Source organism: Mus pahari, chromosome 3, assembly GCF_900095145.1.
Source record: "Mus pahari chromosome 3, PAHARI_EIJ_v1.1, whole genome shotgun sequence".
In the NCBI taxonomy this organism is placed as follows: domain Eukaryota; kingdom Metazoa; phylum Chordata; class Mammalia; order Rodentia; family Muridae; genus Mus; species Mus pahari.
The window spans coordinates 125,305,154-125,324,103 of NC_034592.1; the positions used below are offsets into that span (position 1 = coordinate 125,305,154).

General features: G+C 41.4%; 1 protein-coding gene across 2 annotated transcripts in view; it reads right to left on the bottom strand.

The window, feature by feature from the left end:
• Kif16b (kinesin family member 16B) overlaps positions 1-18,950 on the bottom strand; it is a 266,295-nt gene that overhangs the window by 19,593 nt on the left and 227,752 nt on the right. For both annotated transcript variants that reach the window (XM_021192396.2, XM_021192397.1), the window contains one exon: positions 12,078-12,161. In XM_021192396.2, the coding sequence (XP_021048055.1) occupies positions 12,078-12,161 (84 nt within the window). The remainder of the gene's footprint in view (positions 1-12,077; positions 12,162-18,950) is intronic.

Genomic DNA, 18,950 nt, shown 5'->3' on the forward strand with positions numbered 1-18,950 from the left:
CATTGATCTACATGTCTGTCACTGTACCAGTACCATGCAGTTTTTATCACAATTGCTCTGTAGTACAGCTTAAGGTCAGGCATGGTGATTCCACCAGAGACAAAACTGTTTTTGTTGCCACTTCATAACTGTAACTTTGCTATGGTTATGAACTTTGGTGTAGATATCTGACACACAGCCCCAGTGGGGTCAAGACTCACAGGCTGAGAGCCACTGGTCTACAGAGAAGGACTGGTTTGGGGTCAGGGTGAAGAGATAATGAACACAGACAGACTGATAAGAGACAGAGGTGGTAAACTGAGTAGATGGGGAAGTGAAGACTAGACCAGAAGAGTCAGCACTGACGAAACACAATATTCCAGGAAAGATCCACAGCTGTAAATGGTGGACCAGCAGACAAGTCTCGCAAATGAAGGCAACGAGAGAGATGGACAGAGCCGAGTCTAGTGGAATGGGAGGTAGGGCTGCTGACCAAAACAAAATCCTCACCAATTAGTACACTGAGCCCTCCAAGGCTATTCCCTAAGCTTCTAGACTAAGAGACAAGGAATATGCCACACAGAAAAATTCAAGACGCCAAACAGTCTGAACTTGTTGGCAGCAGTAGTTAGAAAATGGTGTAGTTATCCTGTGTAACCACCATTTCCAAAAGAACATTCTGAATCCAGTGAGTGTCTCAGAGACATGTGCAGACATGTTGCTACCAATTCGCCTTTTGTATCTCTTTTTTAAAGAAGCTACTAGGAGTGTGCTCCATCAAAATGAAGCAGGAAATCAAAGAAAGAGATGGAGTGCAGGAAACTATTCAAGAAAGAACAGGAGAGGGACAGGGTTGATCACCAGAGAGAGCTCTTCTAGAGAGCTATGTGTACAAGATACCCAGGGATCTAAGGATGTGGGAATCACACATCTGAGACTTGAAGCAGGTTTGGTGAAGGTTATGTAATAACTGAACAAATTGCGGAGCTGAGTCCCTGTAGTCCTGACAGGAAACACAGGGAACTGAGCAGGACACAACGGTTCACTTGCCGTCTCTTTTCGAGCACTATTGCTTTGTCTTAAGCATGAGACTATTTTTAAAAAATTTTTGTTGGTGTGTGTGTGTGTGTGTGTGTGTGTCTATGTGCATGAATGATTATGGGAACATGTGTGCATACATGTAATGTAATGTCAAAGGGCAAATTTGCAGTTCTCCCCTTCTACCCTGTATCTAGGAGATACGCACAACCCAAATGTAATAAAAATGATAAATTCTACTAAAACTTCAGACAATAAGAATTTGGGTAAATGTGGCTCATACACCAATCCTAAGGGAAGCTCTCATTTGAATGATATTAGAGCACAGGCATCTATGCAGAAAAGGAGGGAAAAGATTGTATGAGCCAGAGGGGATTGATGACTCCAAGGAAACAGTATTTTCAAGACACAGCAGGACTGATACACAAACTTACAGAGATTGTGGCAGCACATATAAGACATGTACAAGGTCAAGTAGTCAGATAGGGTTCTATCCCTAACTAGGAAGCTATCTGTAACTGATAACCAATGGCAAAGGGAGTGTCTCCAATCGAGTGTCACCGGGTGTACTGGCTGGTTTTGTGTGTCAACTTGACACAAATTACAGTCATCAGAGAGAAAGAAGCCTCAGTTGAGAAAATGCCCCCATGATATTGAGCTGTAAGGCATTTTCTCAACTAGTGATCAATGGGGGAGGGCCCAGGCCATGATGAGTGGTGCCATCCCTGAGCTGGTGGTCTTGGGTTCTCTATGAAAGCAGGCTGAGCAAGCATGTGAAGCAATCCAGTAAGTAGCATCCCTCCATGGCCCTTCCTGCCCTGCTTTAATTCCTATCCTGACTTCCTCCAATGATGGTCTATGACCTAGAAGTATAAACTGAACAAACCCTTTTATCTCCAACATCCTTTTTCGTCATAGTGTTCTGTTGCAGCAATAGAAACTCTAACTAAGACCCAGGGTATACCAACCATACACAGGGCAGACCCCATGCCTAGTAGTTGGCCAACACAAAACAAATTGAATGGTATTTCTGTGGACTTTTGTTTCAACAGATTATTAGCCATGAAAGGAACAGGGGGAAAAGAACCTTTCCAATCATTTGACCAGTTACAGTAGTGCTTCACCTGGCCTTTGATCACCATAAACGGCAACACATGATCGCAGAGCAAGTCTTTTTGGCTTCTAAGGTCTGTGTGTTTCATTTGGAAACATGGTCTATTGTCTATGCATTCTCAGACTTTTAGCCATGGGTTACACACATGTCTAGTATAGCTTGCTTATATGATGATTATAGGTGTGGTTTGTGGGCTTTACGTCATTTCATCCATTGTTCTTCCCTTCTGCTTTTAGAAACAGTAAGACAGCACTGAAACATCACAAGAAAGCTAGAGTGACACGGAGAAGAGGGAGGTGATAGAAAGCTAGAGTGACACAGAGAGGAGGGAGGTGATAGAAAGCTAGAGTGAAATGGAAAGGAAGGAGGAGGAAAACCATAAACACATGATGATCATATGAGGGAAAGAAGGTCATAACAAAGAATCAATATAGGACTTCCAAACGGTTATCTGTTTAAATAGACTGTGTTTTAGTTGTTTTAGGCCCTCAGAAAGGGTGATCTCTCTCTCTCTCTCTCTCTCTCTCTCTCTCTTTCTCTCTCTCTCTCTGGTCAAATCTAAGATTTATTTCTACATTTGAAATTACCTGTGGAAAAACATAGTTCAAGGCTTCCTTCCAATCATGTCTTACTTCATTATTTAGAAGGCTTTAGATGCTTACTTCTAAATTATACTATAGCTCACTATATGTTAACTGTAATATGGCAATATAATTACAAATAGTCATGTTTGACCTCTGGGAGGATCAGCAAGGAACAGTATCTTCTGGACATGACTGGATACTGAGCTTATAAACTCACAGCAGCTGTGGAGCCTGCACACCACCAGCACAGGATTAAGGCAGTCAGCATCCTAGCATGGAGTGGGAATGGGCTCATGAGCTCCCAGTCCTAACTGAGGAGTCATGAATAGTTGGTGGCATCTTGTGGAGGGAGAGTCAGTTTTCTTTAAAAGTGTGGACCTTGGTAGGCTTGCCATGCTCGAGTGGATGGCTCCATACTCAGAAGTATATGGACAAGCACAAGTCAGAGTTAATGGTTATTAAATAATGATTTTTAAAAAAAATCCTTTTTAGTGTCTCCTTTACATTAGCTACCCATCCAAGTATTTTACACAAATTATTTCATTATTTACAGTATTTTTTTTTATGATGAGTAAAATCATTCACAGAAAAGCTAAGTAATTTGTCTAAAATCACGTAGTCAATAACAGCAGAAGAGTACAAGCAGGAATGATATGTTCTTAAGGTATATTCTTAATCTTCATTCTCTATGAGTTGAAGATATACTATAAGCGATATATTATGATGATTTGTTATGGGTGACGTTTATGTATTACTCTCACTTTAATCCATCAACAACCATGGATAGTGGCTGTTTTTAATCCATGCTTCCCACTGATAATATTGAAGCTGAGGGCAGTTAAGTGCCTTGCCCAAAGGCATACTATCATACTGTAGATCAGTGTATTCAGAATGGAAGTTAGGGTAAGTACTCTCAGGCTAAAACGTTATCAGGACAAAACTGCACCATTTGCTATTTAAATAGATTTTAAACTTGCCATTCAAAAACATTTAGTGAGGAATATAAAGGGGTAGATACTGGGCCAGGCAATGGAGAAGTAATGGTTAGCCCAGCGAATGAATTACTGTCCTCAGAAATGTTCTAAGTAAAACATAAGCTACTTTTGAAAACAAAACACCCACTCAAGAATTAAATTTAAAACAAAAATCCAGTAACTACTTGTTGTAACCAAAAAACATTTGGGAATCTGGAAGTGATGGCAGAAAAGGTTTTTCTGAGGAGATATCTTAGCTGAGGGGCACTTCAAGTTCTCAGATGTTTAGCTAACTTAAATTACAGCTGATAATACCCCTCCCCTCAAGGATCAAGGATCTATATAGAAAAGGAGGTGGGAATATTCTAAGAGCCAGAGGTGGCAGACAACTTCAAGGGATCAGCATTTCCTAGACTCAACAGTGCAGATGCACAGATGAACTCACAGAGACCGCCTTAGCACACACGAGGCCAGGAACAGCTCAGGACAGATAAAATCCCCGCACAGAGGAGGTAAAGTGAGCACAGGCCCTGCTCCTAGCCAAGCCACAAAACTAAGAGTCCCCATCATCTGGAGCAGTTGGCCAATACAAATTACAGGCCATGTTTTGTTTTGTTTTGTTTTGTGTGTGTATATGAGGTTTTTTTCTGGGGTGGGGTGGGGGTTATTTTGCTTTTAAGAGAAAGAACATGAAGTTGGGTGGGGAAGGGGTTAGGGGAGGGGAAAGAATATGATAAAAATATATAAAATTCTCAAGAAATAAGTAAAAACATCAGACAAGGAATTTATCAGCTACATGCTAAATTGTAGTCCTTCGCTTACTCTCTGTGCCCACGGCAGCCTGGCTCTTTTCTAATGTCCTTACTTCAATTACAGTGCAACACACTGACACTGCAGAAAGAGGCCTGGAATTATCTTCTAGTAAGTGCTTTATGAGGAGCACCAAAGGTGCCAGAGAGACTGAACATAGTTTAGGGCGCTCCATGAATCAATGTCTGTGAAGACTGAAAGAAGGCAAGCTGGACAGAAGAAAATGGACTCTGGGTCGTAATAAAGGATCAATCAGCTAGAATAAAGTTCTCAAGCCGAGATGGCCTTTTGGAACTGTCCAGAAGAAGAAAGGGACACCAGATTTTTTTTTCCTCCAAACCAACTAGTCACTAGAAAGTCACTTGTTCCAAGACCATGGATAGGTAAAGTTACTTTCCTCAACCAATGGCAGCCCTGAAGAGATGAGAGTTGAGAGTTTTCACCAGTCACCAGTCCTAGCAGCTGGGAATAGGGGCAAGGTATGGGAAGGCTTCCATTATCTCCCTAGCCTAAACTATAGCCCCTTGAGGCTAGAGGAGAGGGGTTTAGAATAGTCTATCTCATTGCCCAAGCCCCACTCAATACTTGCTTTTGAATTCACAGGGGGACAGAAAGTTGTGAAAATCTCCATTTGAACTTAACTTGTGAAGACCACAGGCAAAGAGAAAACAAGCTCCAAGAAAACAAAGACTGGAGCCGGGCTTCTGAGAGCTGGTGCCAGGCTGCATCTGCCCCTGGAAATAACATCTACTTGCAGATGTTAAAAGCAAAAACATGTAAGCTAAGAAAGCGCTGAGATCTTCACTGCTAGTTCTGTGGTTGGCACTGGGAGGTGAAAGGTGGAGAACAGATCTGCACACATGAGCCAGGGTGTCCATGCCCCTGCTTGCCACCCTCCCCCAGGACAGAATGCTACTTGGCACAGGAGAGAGAGTAGGGCAGAGTGTCACCATGTGAAAACAGTGGGAAATATTCTCTTCACCAGGAAGGCCTCTCGGAGGGACTCACTGTGGAAATGTTTGTTTTAATTTTGCCTTACTCTGACTGCTCATGGAAACCAAAGTGGGATTTTCCCCTCTATTGGGTGATAGTGAGGGTCAAAGAGCTTCAGCTCAGACTGATGGGGTTTTTATTACAGAAAGGGTTTCTTGACATTGCTTAGCTCCAGGATCCCAACATGTACACCCTCTTATCTCCATGGCACCGGTATCTGAAAGCCTCCAAACTCTAGTTCAGCTTCTTCTCATACTTCAACAGCCACTTAACCCTCTTCAGAATGCTTTGCTGTGGTTAGTGGTGTTAATGGCCTAATAACAGAAAATAGCCCTTGCTAATACAAGTAAGCAGATAACCAGAAGAAAAAACACAATTCTTTGATGAGGAAGAAATGGTCCTTTCTAGGAGATACCTCTTTAATCTTTGGCTATGTTTTAGAATAGTTCTATCATTAGATATTGTGTAGAATCAGCAGAAAATAGATGGAAAGAATGTTAAACTAAGCATAGATTCTTAAAGAGCTTTCTGATAGCTAATTGTCTGAGGAAACAGAAAATGTGAGGTTTTTTTTTTTTCTTAAAATTTACTTTTAAATTGAAAGGACTCAGACTATAGAATATCTAAACCAAGTAATAGTTTTTTTGTTGTTGTTGTTGTTGTTGGAATGTCAATTTTTAAGACTGAAAACAAACTGAATGAGACATTACTGTAAGAAAAAGCAAGGTGAGTGGTGTAGTGATCACAGTTCAGAATGAGGCTTAGTGCAGTAGCACGCATTAATGCTGACAGCCATCACTCACATGTATGTTCAGCAGAAAAGGCAATTGGAAAATAGCTCTTCATTTAGTTTACTGCTTCAATTAGAAAGACCTATACCCATAGACTCTGGGCATCCTGCACTGTGAGAGAATGTTTAAAGATCCCCCAGAACTGGCCTGCTGTTCACAGCCAAGCCTCACTGCTCTCCTGTGGACTATAAGCAAGTCCATAGAATTCTATCAACAGATAAGGTTACCCTGTGACTATAGAATAGTAAGGCAAGACAAACAGAAAACAGAACACTACATAATCATGTCTGAACACAGACAAAATAAATATTCCCTTACCCAAAACAGTGTGGCTATTACTTTTCAAATTCAGACAAAATTTAAACCATACTGTGTTGGATTTCTTGACAAGAATTAGTAGTATACCTAATCATAGAACAGACTTTAAAACTAGTTCAGAGCAATTTTTTTTTTACATTCTCCCAAGTATTACAAATCCAAAAGTGGTTCCCCATGGTATCTATCTATCTATCTATCTATCTATCTATCTATTTCCTTGTTGACTTGAGTCAATAAATCTTTAAACCTTGTTTAAAAGGTAGATGTAGTCCTGAGGGATCTGAGTGAAAACCACTGAGAGTTAGCTATTTTCTCTCCATGATGAGCTCCTGGTACTCCTCAGATCAGCTGGTGACTCTGGAGTGGCAGGCTTGTAGTCATGGCATGGTACTTGTGCAGAGGGAACTAACCAGCTAGAAATAAAATCGGAATATGAGTAACAGTGCAGCTTTCACAAGGATCTTGGATTTCTGGTCCGTCTTAAATTTGACAACAGTTCCACTGCAATCCAAAGCCTCAGACGGGCCCTTCTACTTCACAGACTATAAACTAGTAGAATGAAGGAGAGGATGAGAGCACACCAAGATACTTCTAGGACCTCCAACTTATCATCACAAGCATGAACACACATATGACTTCAGTGCCCACCACTGCAGTTGTCATCGTCGTCGTCGTCGTCGTCGTCGTCGTCGTCGTCGTCCTCCTCCTCCTCCTCCTCCTCCCTCCTCCTCTTCCTCCACCCCACCCCCAGGGTGCATCATCATAATCTTCACACCCATTGCACCAGCCACCATGTTTGGGTGTTTTATTTATTTCTGGAGCAGCATCTCTGTTCTCCACATGCACTCAGTTTCCTTCAGTGTAAGTGCAGAGATGGTGTGGCAGCATTTTGCAGATGTGGTAACTGAGGCAGTGACTAGCCACTGAGGACCCAGGGCTGCATGCTGCGCTTTAGGCCCACACTCATAGCTACTTTAGCCTACCTTGTTAGTAAGTTAATTAAGGGAACGAAAATGCCTGCTGCCTGTACACTGAAGAAAAGCTTCTAGAAACTTCTCAGGCTCTTACTCCCAAGGTGGTTCTATTCCTCTTGAAGACTTTAAAGTTTTAGAGAATTTGAAATATTTCTTTCATCACAGTTATGCCCTGAATTGACAGACTATTAGAATGATTAGCAGAAATGTTTTCAAGTAGAAAGTTATGTTCTCTGAAATTCATAACCTAAAATGCACCTCTCATCAATTAACAAAAAGGAAACAACAAAATCTCATTAATTTGGAGGCTAATTTGGGCAGGTTTTCTGAGAACTCAGCAGAGGTGAGGCACATGTGAAGGATCTGGGAAGACGAAGAACGTAATCAACCGTGGCTCTGCTGCCTGCATGTAGCTTAAGAGTCTGCGGCGAGAACAGTGGGGTTAAGAGGGTTTATGTGTGGATAGGAATGAGGAGACCATAAAGAAGGGGTACAGAAGGGACAGCTAGCATAAACAGTGTGTGGAAACACAAAACAAGAATAAATCTACATGGGAAGCATGTGCCACATCTTTAAAAATAAATAAAACTGTAAGCAATCAAAATTTGGAAACTCTCTTCACTGCAGAGTAAGTCGGTAATCACAACACATGTCTTCCCTCCAACAGAAACACGTGAGACCATAACCAAATGCAATGTCCCCACCATGGCCGCTGTCTACATTTCTTTTCTTATTGCTGTGATCCAAAGCTCTGACAAAAGACACTCAAAATAAAAAAAAGCTTTATTATGGCTCACAGTTCCATGGCCAAGAACGAAGATGGCAGGTGCTTAGAGTAGCTGACTCATCACCTGCACAGGAAGGGTGACGCAGAGAAGGCTGAAGGCTGCTGCTGCTTCCCTCCATCTCAACAGTGTGCAGGATCCCAGTCAGGAAATGGTGTGGCCCACAGTGGGCAGGTCTTTCTACCTCGAGTAATGTAACTAAAGGCAAGCTTAGAGGACCTCCCAGAATGTTCTAGATTTGTCAAGTAGACAATACTAGCCACCACAGTCACAAAGACAGGAGTGATAATGAGCTTCTTCATCCTTAGAACACTATAGGGTGAGGGTGGGTGTCATTCTAATTTAGATGAATGGAATGACACTTGAGAGAAAAAAGATTGGCAGCAGTGCTTGGTTAACCTTGTAATAATCCTGAATTTATCCCAAAGTAACACTCCTTTATAGGGAAAGAGTGGATGCTCAATGACAGAGGCCTGCTCTGGAAGCCATGCTGAGAGTCAGCCAAGGCCCTACCACTTCCTCACTAGCTGTGGGAACTTTACCCTCTCAAGACACGGTTCCTCACCTGTGACTAAGGACAGAAGAGCTCCCTTCCCAAGCTCCTACAAGAAGTAACTGGCAGGACACCATCGGAAGCACTTAGTAGACAGCAAATGTTAGAGAGCAGGCCTTGTGGGAGAGTAGTCAATTCCCCAGCACTCTTGAGTGGCAAGAGTGGCAGTTGGTGACATTCAGCCCAGTAGTTACAAAGTCTAGCTTCAAAACTACAATCAACCGATCTACCCTCCCTCCTCTCTTCCTCCTTCCCTCCTTCCTGGAAATAGAGAACTCTTTCCCCTTTCCCTCCACTACCTTGTCAGACAACTTAGCTCCCAGTGTTTCAGGACTGGAAAAGGAGTGTCCAGAACTCTATTGCTTACAAGCAAGGTTTATCTTTGTACACACCACACTGGTTCCAGCTTGGTCAGGAGATAGCAATGGAAAGACTCACTTAGGTTAGAAATATTTTTAAGATTCTATGTTTCTTTGTGAACAAAAGTTCCAGGAAGCATCTGAATGTGTACGTGAATCATTTACAGGGGGAAATTATATAAAACAGGCTCTAATTATGAACATGTTGCCAGGCAAAGTTGTTTGGGTGGAGGCATTATAACTTTATCACTAAGGGTCCTGGAGTCGAGCTGATATTCCATCACTTAGCATCTTTTCCTATGCCTGTGTTTTCTGATGCAGTATATTACAGGCTACAGTCTTAGTCTCCAAGCATAAGGCACACAACTAATCTTTCCAATGTGTGGAATCCACCTCTGAAACAGCTTCAGGGCTTTTCATTCCTACCCAGCATTTTATGAAATCATTATTTTAAAAGACTTAACTTTTATAACTTGGAAAACTGCTATACACAATAAAACTCACTAAAAATCACCATTTACACTGCTTTATCAAAGTTATTGCAATTATAAAACTGTATTTTTGAATTTTAATAATGTTAACTCATTTTAAGCAATCATTACAGATATCAGATATAATACAGATATTATAGATATGGGTCTAACTGAAGTTCACTTTTCTTTATGTGTTCGTGTATCTGTGACATCTCCAGATAAATTTTAATAGAGAAACTTAAGCATATGTTCTTAGAGGGAGAAAATACGTCATTCTACATAGCACTCAGCACTGGGTCCAGCATGGGAGAGGAACTAAATAAATATTTGTTGAGTTAAGTCATAAGCAGTTAATGGAAAGTAATTCTTATTTTTCATATAAAAATACACTAACTCAAGTAGTGGCTTCTGATAGTAGAAGATCAAATAAAAAGTCTCAATATCCACAGGAAATTAATTCAAAGATCTTAGATTAATTTTCTACTAAAGTGAAGGTGAGTTATACTTGCTTCTTGAAGTGAAGGTAATGCTCTAAGGTTTACCACTCAGTTTTAGGTGAAACACATTATCTTTAAACACAAGTGCCTATTTCCCCAAGATATGAGACACATTCTGTAAAAGCACCAGTACTGAACAGTCACAGGCACCCAAAGGAATACTTGTATATATACAGTACTGTGGTCAGGGTAAGTGTCCCCAAAGGCATATGTGTTAAAGACTTAGTTTCTACTTTGGCATTCCTGGTAGGTAGTCTGTGAAAACTGGAACCTGCTGAGCAAAAGTTGGGTCACTGAGAATATAGCCTTGAAGTAGATGTTGGCATCTTGATCACTTTGAGATGGCAAAATTATGTCAGAATGTCAAAAGATTACACACCCCTGGATAGGAGACACTGAAGGAACAAATGTGGACTACAAGAGAAAACACCACGCATGAATGAGTCTTGTTAACTTGGAATGCACACCACCAAGGCTGTTCTTGACCTATGCCACTCTGTTGTGGGAGTGCGGGCCTCACATCAATAACATCACATCTGGGAAGCTAGAAATGACAACAGTCATAATAGGCAATAATTAAATTTTAAAATAAGTTTGTAACCCACCATTCTCCATGTTTTCATTAAAGATGAGGCTACTTAGTCAAGGCAGATAAAGTTCAGAGAAAAAAATCATCACTCCTATACATGTTATTTAAGTTAGTTAGTTAGTTTGTTTGTTTGAATCTTATAAGCACTGTAAAACCAGGCAGACTCACAAAAATAACCTTGTCCTTGAAGACTAATTCTTCTAATGAGTCCATGCATCACAGGGTAAGTTTTGGAATCCATCACAGTCCTGCAAGAGCCCAGTTGTTCTGGTCTCAGGACTTCGTCAAATGTGTAGCTGCAGTGCATCAGCAGATTCTGGAAGCATGGCTCATCACTGTAATGTGCCCTCTCTTAGAACAGTTCACTGCTTCATTTCTCCATGTCTCCCCTTTGCTCTCACAGGACCCTTCTAGATAGAACAGCTTAAGACAATTCCCTACATTTTGGTTCACTGACACCAAGTGAAGCCCATAGGCATCCATGTTCAACTTGGCAGTCCAGAGGAACAAGACCATCCCCAAACTTTTACATTTCAAGTCACCCATTAGAAAGGTCTGTTCTGATAGGATTTCATTACAATAAGTCATGTGACTATTCCCAACAAAGTCACAACAAAGGGAGCTTTAAGGCTATCCTGGAGTTATTCTGGCAAAAGCAGTCAGATTTTAACAAAATATAATCAACTGTATACTTCTGAAGCCACAAGCTGGAGACAGCAGTCAGCTATGGGCGTTGGCACAAGGCAGTCACAAAAACAGGTTGTGTTAAACTGGGATCTATGTGTAGCTAGCTTGGCAGATAAAGTTAAAATAAATACAAAGACTCTGAACTAGGACTAAAATAGGTCCGAAACTTCTCCCTCCCAACGCTCTTGAAAAAGCAACAATGACGACATACTGTAAGTTTGGTTAATTAATTCCAAGTTTTCTTCAGCAAGCTCTGTGCTCTTATCCTACATCGCATGCCATCTGGCTGAGGGGAGAATGTAGCACTCACTCACACACTGCATCCTAACCCTCAGAACAAGGGTGTCTTCTTCAAACTCAGAAAGATGCTAGCCAAACCAGAGGGGTCTAAGGACCTGATTTGAAATCAAGTCAAGTCATACCACCACCCTGCTGCCATCTCTGTGTTAACGAAGCAGCTCTGCACAGGTGCCAGCAAAGGGTCCAACAGGAGCTGCTCTTGCCAATCACTCATATGGTGGATTTTCTACACAGGGAGGTGAAAAGCTTGATCTCTTACCTCTAAGTGTGTCCGCCGCTCAGCAACTACCCGCTCGTCTTTGTTTCCAAACAGCTTCTTTGGGGGGAATTCAAGAGCAGCGAGCTGAAATGCAGATTTCGAGAGATATATTAAGGCCATACCAGTGAACTTTCGTCTATTTTTAATTAAACTTTTCCCTATTATGGAGTGAAGAGAGAAGCTTAAAATTTAAAGGTGGTAGATCTTTCCCCGGGTTGCCATCAACATTGAAGAGATTAGGCAATTTTGTATTAGATTCCTCGGTATCAAGTGAGAAAACGTGTGTGTGTGTGTGTGTGTGTGTGTGTGTGTGTGTGTGTGTGATTTTCAACAATACATTCTAAAGATCAGATTCCATGTTATGTAGCATTTTCTGTAAAACAGACAAGCCCCAAATGACACTAGACTAGGTGCCTGTGGGATGCGAGTGAGGTCTAACCCACCATTGAGTTTATGTGTTACTTTTGCTTTTCTAAGAGTGTCTTACTCTAAAGCTTAAGCTGGTCTACAATTAAGTATACAGTTCAGGCTGGTCTTGAACTCAAGTGATCTTCTAACTCAGCCTCGTGTGGGCAGGGGGGGATTTTTGTCAGGAGCCTTCATACTATTTATTTATTAATTTATCTATTTATTAATTTGTTTGTTTTTATTTTGATTCTGCTATGTAATGTAAGCACTCAGCCATACAATTATTACTTTTCAATGGAGATGAGAATTTGAAAACTATCTACAAACTGCTTTGTCATTTTCTAAAATATTTCTTAGACAAGTACTAAGGTCCACTAAAAAGTCCACATGATTTTCTTTTGGGTTAGTGTACATAAAGATTAGCAAGGGAAAGGGGGCTTCTCATTAAATCTATCACACTTCCTACAAAATGAAGGTTTGGAATTAGTTCTCTAGCTGTGTCTTAAAAGCCCATAGTCATCTTTTTTAATGTTCTTCTTTCTTCCTTCTTCCTTCTTCCTTCCTCCTTCCTCCCTTCTCCTCCTTCTCCTTCTCCTTCTCCTTCTCCTTTTCTTCTTGAAGGCATATAGATCATAATAAGGTTAGTCTTATTATCTGGCCAGGCTAGGAAGGACTGTATAATCTGGTGAGACGCTGACAGGTCAGGCTTGCCTTGGCAGAATAGATGCTAAGCTGCAATAATTGCTGCTGTGGATAGAATTCACTGTTTCTTTATTTCTTACCTTTGGTGGATAAATTGAAGTCAATGAAGCATTATTAAGAAAAAAAATGAATATTTCTTCAACAAAGTAGGACACAATAGGCCACGAAACTCCAATTTATACCTGTGCAAATCACTACGCTGATTTAAATTTATATTGCTACAGCTGAAGCTTAAAAATATTAAAACTAGCTTCTGTGTATTTAAGATGTTACAAACACCATAAGATATGCTAGAAATACCAGAAAGTGTAATGTATAAAAGAAAAACTTGATTAATGTTCAAACTGGGCACACTGCAGCCAGCACCTGATTCTAGAAATGAACACTGTTGTGCCAGGAAGTGGTCTCTGCAGTTCCTTCTTGACACTTAGGTGGAAAAACAGTAGCCCAACTTGTGGGCAGTCCTGACACTGACTCTCATGCAAATGGACAAGGTTCTTCCACTGAGTTGTTATTCAGTCCTGTCTTCACCTTTGGAACTCATTATGTTTTTGAGGCTAGTCTTGAACTTCTAATCGTCTGGCTGGAACTATAGGCTTGCAACACTAATAGAGTTTTGTTCTATTTATAAACTTAATGCAAAAGGCACCATACAAGGTTTTTGAATCTACATCTTTTTGTTGTGCACTCTGCTTAGAAGATCCATTGATAGTTGTATATAGGGATGGTCTGTACACTTTGTTGGTGTTCAGTATTTTGTTATGCCAATTTTCTACATCTTGTTCACCTAACTTTTTTGTTTTTGTTGTTGCTTGTTTTTGTTTTGGTTTGGTTTGGTTTTTCCTGTTGCAGTTCTTGAGATCTTTGTTAGTTTCTACTTTGGAGATTTTGTGAACTGTGATGACAGGACGATTTCCCCCTAGGTCTACTAATGGACAAATCCATGTACTTTTGTTAGTCCTACTGTTAGAAGAGAAGAAATGCTGGGTGTCACATGGTATGCTATGTGTTCAGCTAAATTTAAATAAAACTACTGGGCAGACTGTGAAGGAGGTTTTAGCAACTGACTCTCTTACTGAAGCGCAGCTGTGTCAGGTCTCCACTAATACTTGGGCCATATCAACAATTCTGGTAGGTAAGTAGTCATTTCTCCTGTGCATCATGTGTGCACTTCGTTGATACCGACTAATGTTGACCATCTTTTCACTAACCCTCTTGGTTGTTTTAAGTGGCCATTCAACTAGTTTACCCTTAAATATTTTTGAAATTAAAATGTAATTATATAATTTCTCCTCCCCTTTCTTCCCACATCCCTTGCCACACACCACCTTTGCTCAAAAAACTCATGGCCACTGTTTCTTCAATTGTTGTCATGTATGTACATACATATGTGTGGATGCATGTATGCACATGCATGTGCATCTACAACACAGCTCCTGAACCTAACACTTATCTAGGACCATATCTGGAGAGGAATTGGAAAAATTGTTAGAGCCAGAGAAACAGGAACTTTGCTATGAGATTTTATCTTCTAAAAATGTCAAAGATGCCCAGTCTCATTAATATGGCTGCCTTAGCAAGGCCTAAGTAAGGCCCAAGCAAGGCACCACCAGAGACCTGCTAATGTGAAGGCTCATGAGACCTCAGCCCTAAAGAAGGAACTACAGGCAACTAAGGGATGCTGAGAGTTGTAGAAATCGTTTTGCCCAGGGGAGAGTCCAATACCAAGTGGTGCTATCCAAAGCAAGTGGCTAATCCTGAAATTATATACATTTTGCCTTTTTAGAATGAAGACACTGTGTTTTCTTTAGAGATTCTTTCTTCCCTTAATGATAGTGCTACTGATGACTTTATCATTCCCTTCCAAAGTTAACTGTCAAGAGGGTAGATAGTTCCACATACACGTTCTGTGGGCCAGAGCAGAGAATTCTTGGAGTGGAGGCTTGTTTTTTCCCTTTGCCACAAATTCTCTGATTTTGTTTCTGTCATTTAACTTTGAAAGTGCCTCAAGGCAGAGTGAAAGGCTAGAGGCAACAAGATGAGAGAGGTTCAATTTGAGGCAGGTTGCCTTTTAACTAGCTAACTAACTGGACTTCCTTCTACCCAAATATTCTCTCTTGGGAAACACTAAGGACAATGGTATTGAACTTGACAAGCTTCTATGAAGCTTTAGCAAGGAATGTTGAATGGAAGGAAGCCACATGAATGATTAGTTGTTCCGAGGTCTGGTAATTCACTGCACAAGCAAACAGTATAGCTACATGTCTTCAGGCCCCTCTGTCTGCTCGACTTGTGACTTCATGGCAAACTTTGTTTATTTATAATCTGGCTTTGTTGGCACAGCATGCCTCTCCCCAGAGTCTGTCTTCTGATACCCATCCAACCTCAACTTCATCTTACACGTGTCCCCCTGACAGCGATGCCGAGAGCCTGGCCAGCATGTCTTCACACTTGGTTGTTTTGTCATTTTCTTACGAGGTGAAGTGGTTTCTGTCAGGGAAAGTTATTTATAGTATCCTCACATCATCAGTCAGAAATGACACACTGAGGGGGCTGCAGGCAGCTGGATTAAGCCAACAGTAATACTCAAGGTTTTTTAGTGGGCCACCTTCTTCAAGTGGAGCTCAGTATTTGTGTTGCTAATATCCAGACTCTGAAACAACTACATGTAACTTCTAGGAAAAACTTACATTCGGAATTTAGAAAGAAAAGAAAATACTTTCAATGATTTCCAGGCATATATACTCATAGCGCAAAGGCCTATTCAGAGAATCATGAAAGGCTTAGCTCCTGTGACAGAAAGGTCAAGACAGACATAAGTAAGATCTTACTTGAGGTTTCTCAATACAATTCTATGAATATGTCTGTGGATTGAAGAAGATGCTGCTCTGAAGCCATTGGTGATCTAGGATAAGGATGAAAGTGAGTAGCTCTACCATCATTGTACTGAGATGTGTACATGTGACTGCTGGCAGCAACCCACAGTTCCCACAGTTCCCATGGGAACTCTCAACAGATCCTTGATGAAGATATACACCTCAACGAAGCACCAGAACAATGTGTGGGAAATGATCAGTGAGAGAGAAGCTGATGGGCCTCTTGTAGGGAGACTCCAGGGCACATACACTCTTCATGCCCTATCAATACACACTGTCTACCTGAAGATAAGAACACGAGTTACTCAGACACATAGCTAAGGAGAATGTCTTGGTTAGTTTCAGCTGTCAACTTGAACCTAGAGTCATGCAAGGAGGGAATCTCAGCTGAGAAATCACAGCCATATCTGTGAAGGACTGTCTTGATTATTAATTAATGCTGAAGGGTCTAGTTCACTGTGGGCAACGCTGCCTCTAGGCAAGCATACCAGGGTTGTATAGGAAAGCAACTGAGCACAAGCCAGGGATCACAGAGGTAAATGGCATTCCTCCCTGGCTTCTGCTTCAGGTCCTGTCTTGATTTCCTTCAGTGCTGAACGGTGACTCAGAAGTGTAAGCTGAAATAAATCCCTTCTCTCCTAGGTTGCTTTTGGTCAGAAGGTTTCATTACAGTAACAGCAATGTAAACTAGAAGAGGAAGGAAGGAAAGCACAGGGAAAGTTTATTTTAGAAACTCAAGGTGTTGGTTCAAATCCTAGTGGCGGGGCTAAGGCCCAAACAAACCAATACTGAAAGTCAAAGACACAGGAAAAAGTCCTCACGGTGTGAAAGAACCTCTTCCTTCTAGGAGAGAGGGGCCTGCCATAGCTCTCCTCCTTTAGAGACCATAAACAGGGGCGTCTAGGCCTAGATGAAAATGACAACTTTGTTAAAGAATATTTGATATTCAAATATTTGAATATTTGAGCCCTGAGTAAAATTCAGATGCTTTAACATGACTGATAGAGTCACCTAGTTTATCCCAGTCAGATTATCTCCTGAGTGAAAATATTCTCCATTGCTGAATTATTAATCTGATCTATCTCAACTAATTAACTCCAAAAGAATATATTTGACTTCCAGCATTGAGGAAAACACACACACACACACACACACACACACACACACACACACACACACACAAAGCATCTTTAACAAAAAAAAAAATCTAACATTAAAATATGAAAATAGCTGAAGAGGGTTGGGACAGCTGGCCCAGGGAGCAAGCTGAGCTTAGTGAGTATTGTGGCCTGACTCTTCATAGTTTCACCTACCCATCTCCTAGCTTCCCACTCCATCCTATCCATGGGTCCATACTAGATATACCCTCCTGTTAGGCACACAGCAGCTACCTGCAGCTCAGCTGTGCTTATAGTCAAGGAAACATGGAGAAATATCAAAGAGTAGTAATGGTGACAATTTGCATATGCCAAATAAAAATCTCTAAAAATGCTTTTTAGTGAAAGGGTGAAGGCTCTTACTTAATATGGAGAAGAAAGTAAGAACTGTATGCAGAGACTGGGAAGCTCTACAGAGTAGCATTTGGAAATGAGAGATAAAGGCCAGGCAGGGGTAGTAGGGGCAAGTATGGGGAGAGTGTACACATCTATGTAACATTTACTACAGAATAAAGTAAACTTTACCATAGGTAGGTTTGCATAGGAAAAACACAGTATACAGAGCATTCATACTTGGTGGAGGTAAGATATCCACTGGGGGGTTAGATCATGTCCTCTATGAGTAATAGGGACTACTGTGGTTGTGTAGAACATCTCTGTATGTGTTCATGTGTCTGGGTACATGTGTACATGTGACTGGATATATGGATATTAGCAGAGGCTGGCATCAAGGTGTTTTCCTCATACACTCTCTACCTTAGCTGTTGAGAGAGAATCTCACTAAACCTGGAACTCACTGACTCAGCTAGTCTGGATGGCAGGCCAGCCCTACGGATCCTCTGTGCCTGCCTCCTTGGAGATGCTGTTACAGACACTTGCTTCTAAGCCTCGATTTCTTAATGTGGCTTAATGACATCTGAACTCAGGTCCTCACACTTGCAATAGCACTTTGTGAATGGAACCATCTCCCAAGTCTCATGTCATTTTATAGTCACATTCCTAAACCCATTTTCTATACTTACTGCTATTTTTACCTGAGTTGGCTCCTCTGCCTCAAATAAATAGATACCCCCCAAATCAGGTGATTTGGGCCCTGGGGTTGACCTGCTGTCAAACTAGGAATGCATGGAAGTGTTAGGGAGGGCACTGGCAATCTTTCTAGTCTCCACTCATGACCCACAAACACTGGACTTTCTTCCTTTTTCTGGTTCCTCATGCTAAAAAGAAAACTCCAAACCCACTTCTAGTCTTCTCACTGGACCAGGTTTCTCAGTGCCCCGCACCAAGCACTCCGTATTTCACAGGACAGTTCTTAGTGCCTCCTCAGTGTAACTTAGTAGACACTCTAGATTTGGTTCTCATGTGTGGGGCATTGGGCTATGCATAGAGAGCCTGGTTTCCAGTTGAGGCTAGATGTTGAACCCCAGGACCCGGTAATTCACCTACATAGGATGGAAGGAGTTCTCTCATGTCTCCTGGCCCCTGGCCCCTGTCGAAGTTACTGCCCCCTCAGCCCCACAAGAGAAGCATAGTTAGTAGTCACATAGGCAATGTCCCAAGCTTCTGACCTTCAGGCTAAACTCCTCCCCAGTTACCTAGCAACAGAAAAGATAGCAGCATACTTTATGAGGGGCTGTTTGGCCCCTCCTTGCTCTCTCACTCCTCCTGCTCTCTTGCTTACTCCCCTTACTCTCCTCTCTCTCTCTCTCTCTCTCTCTCTCTGTTGTATC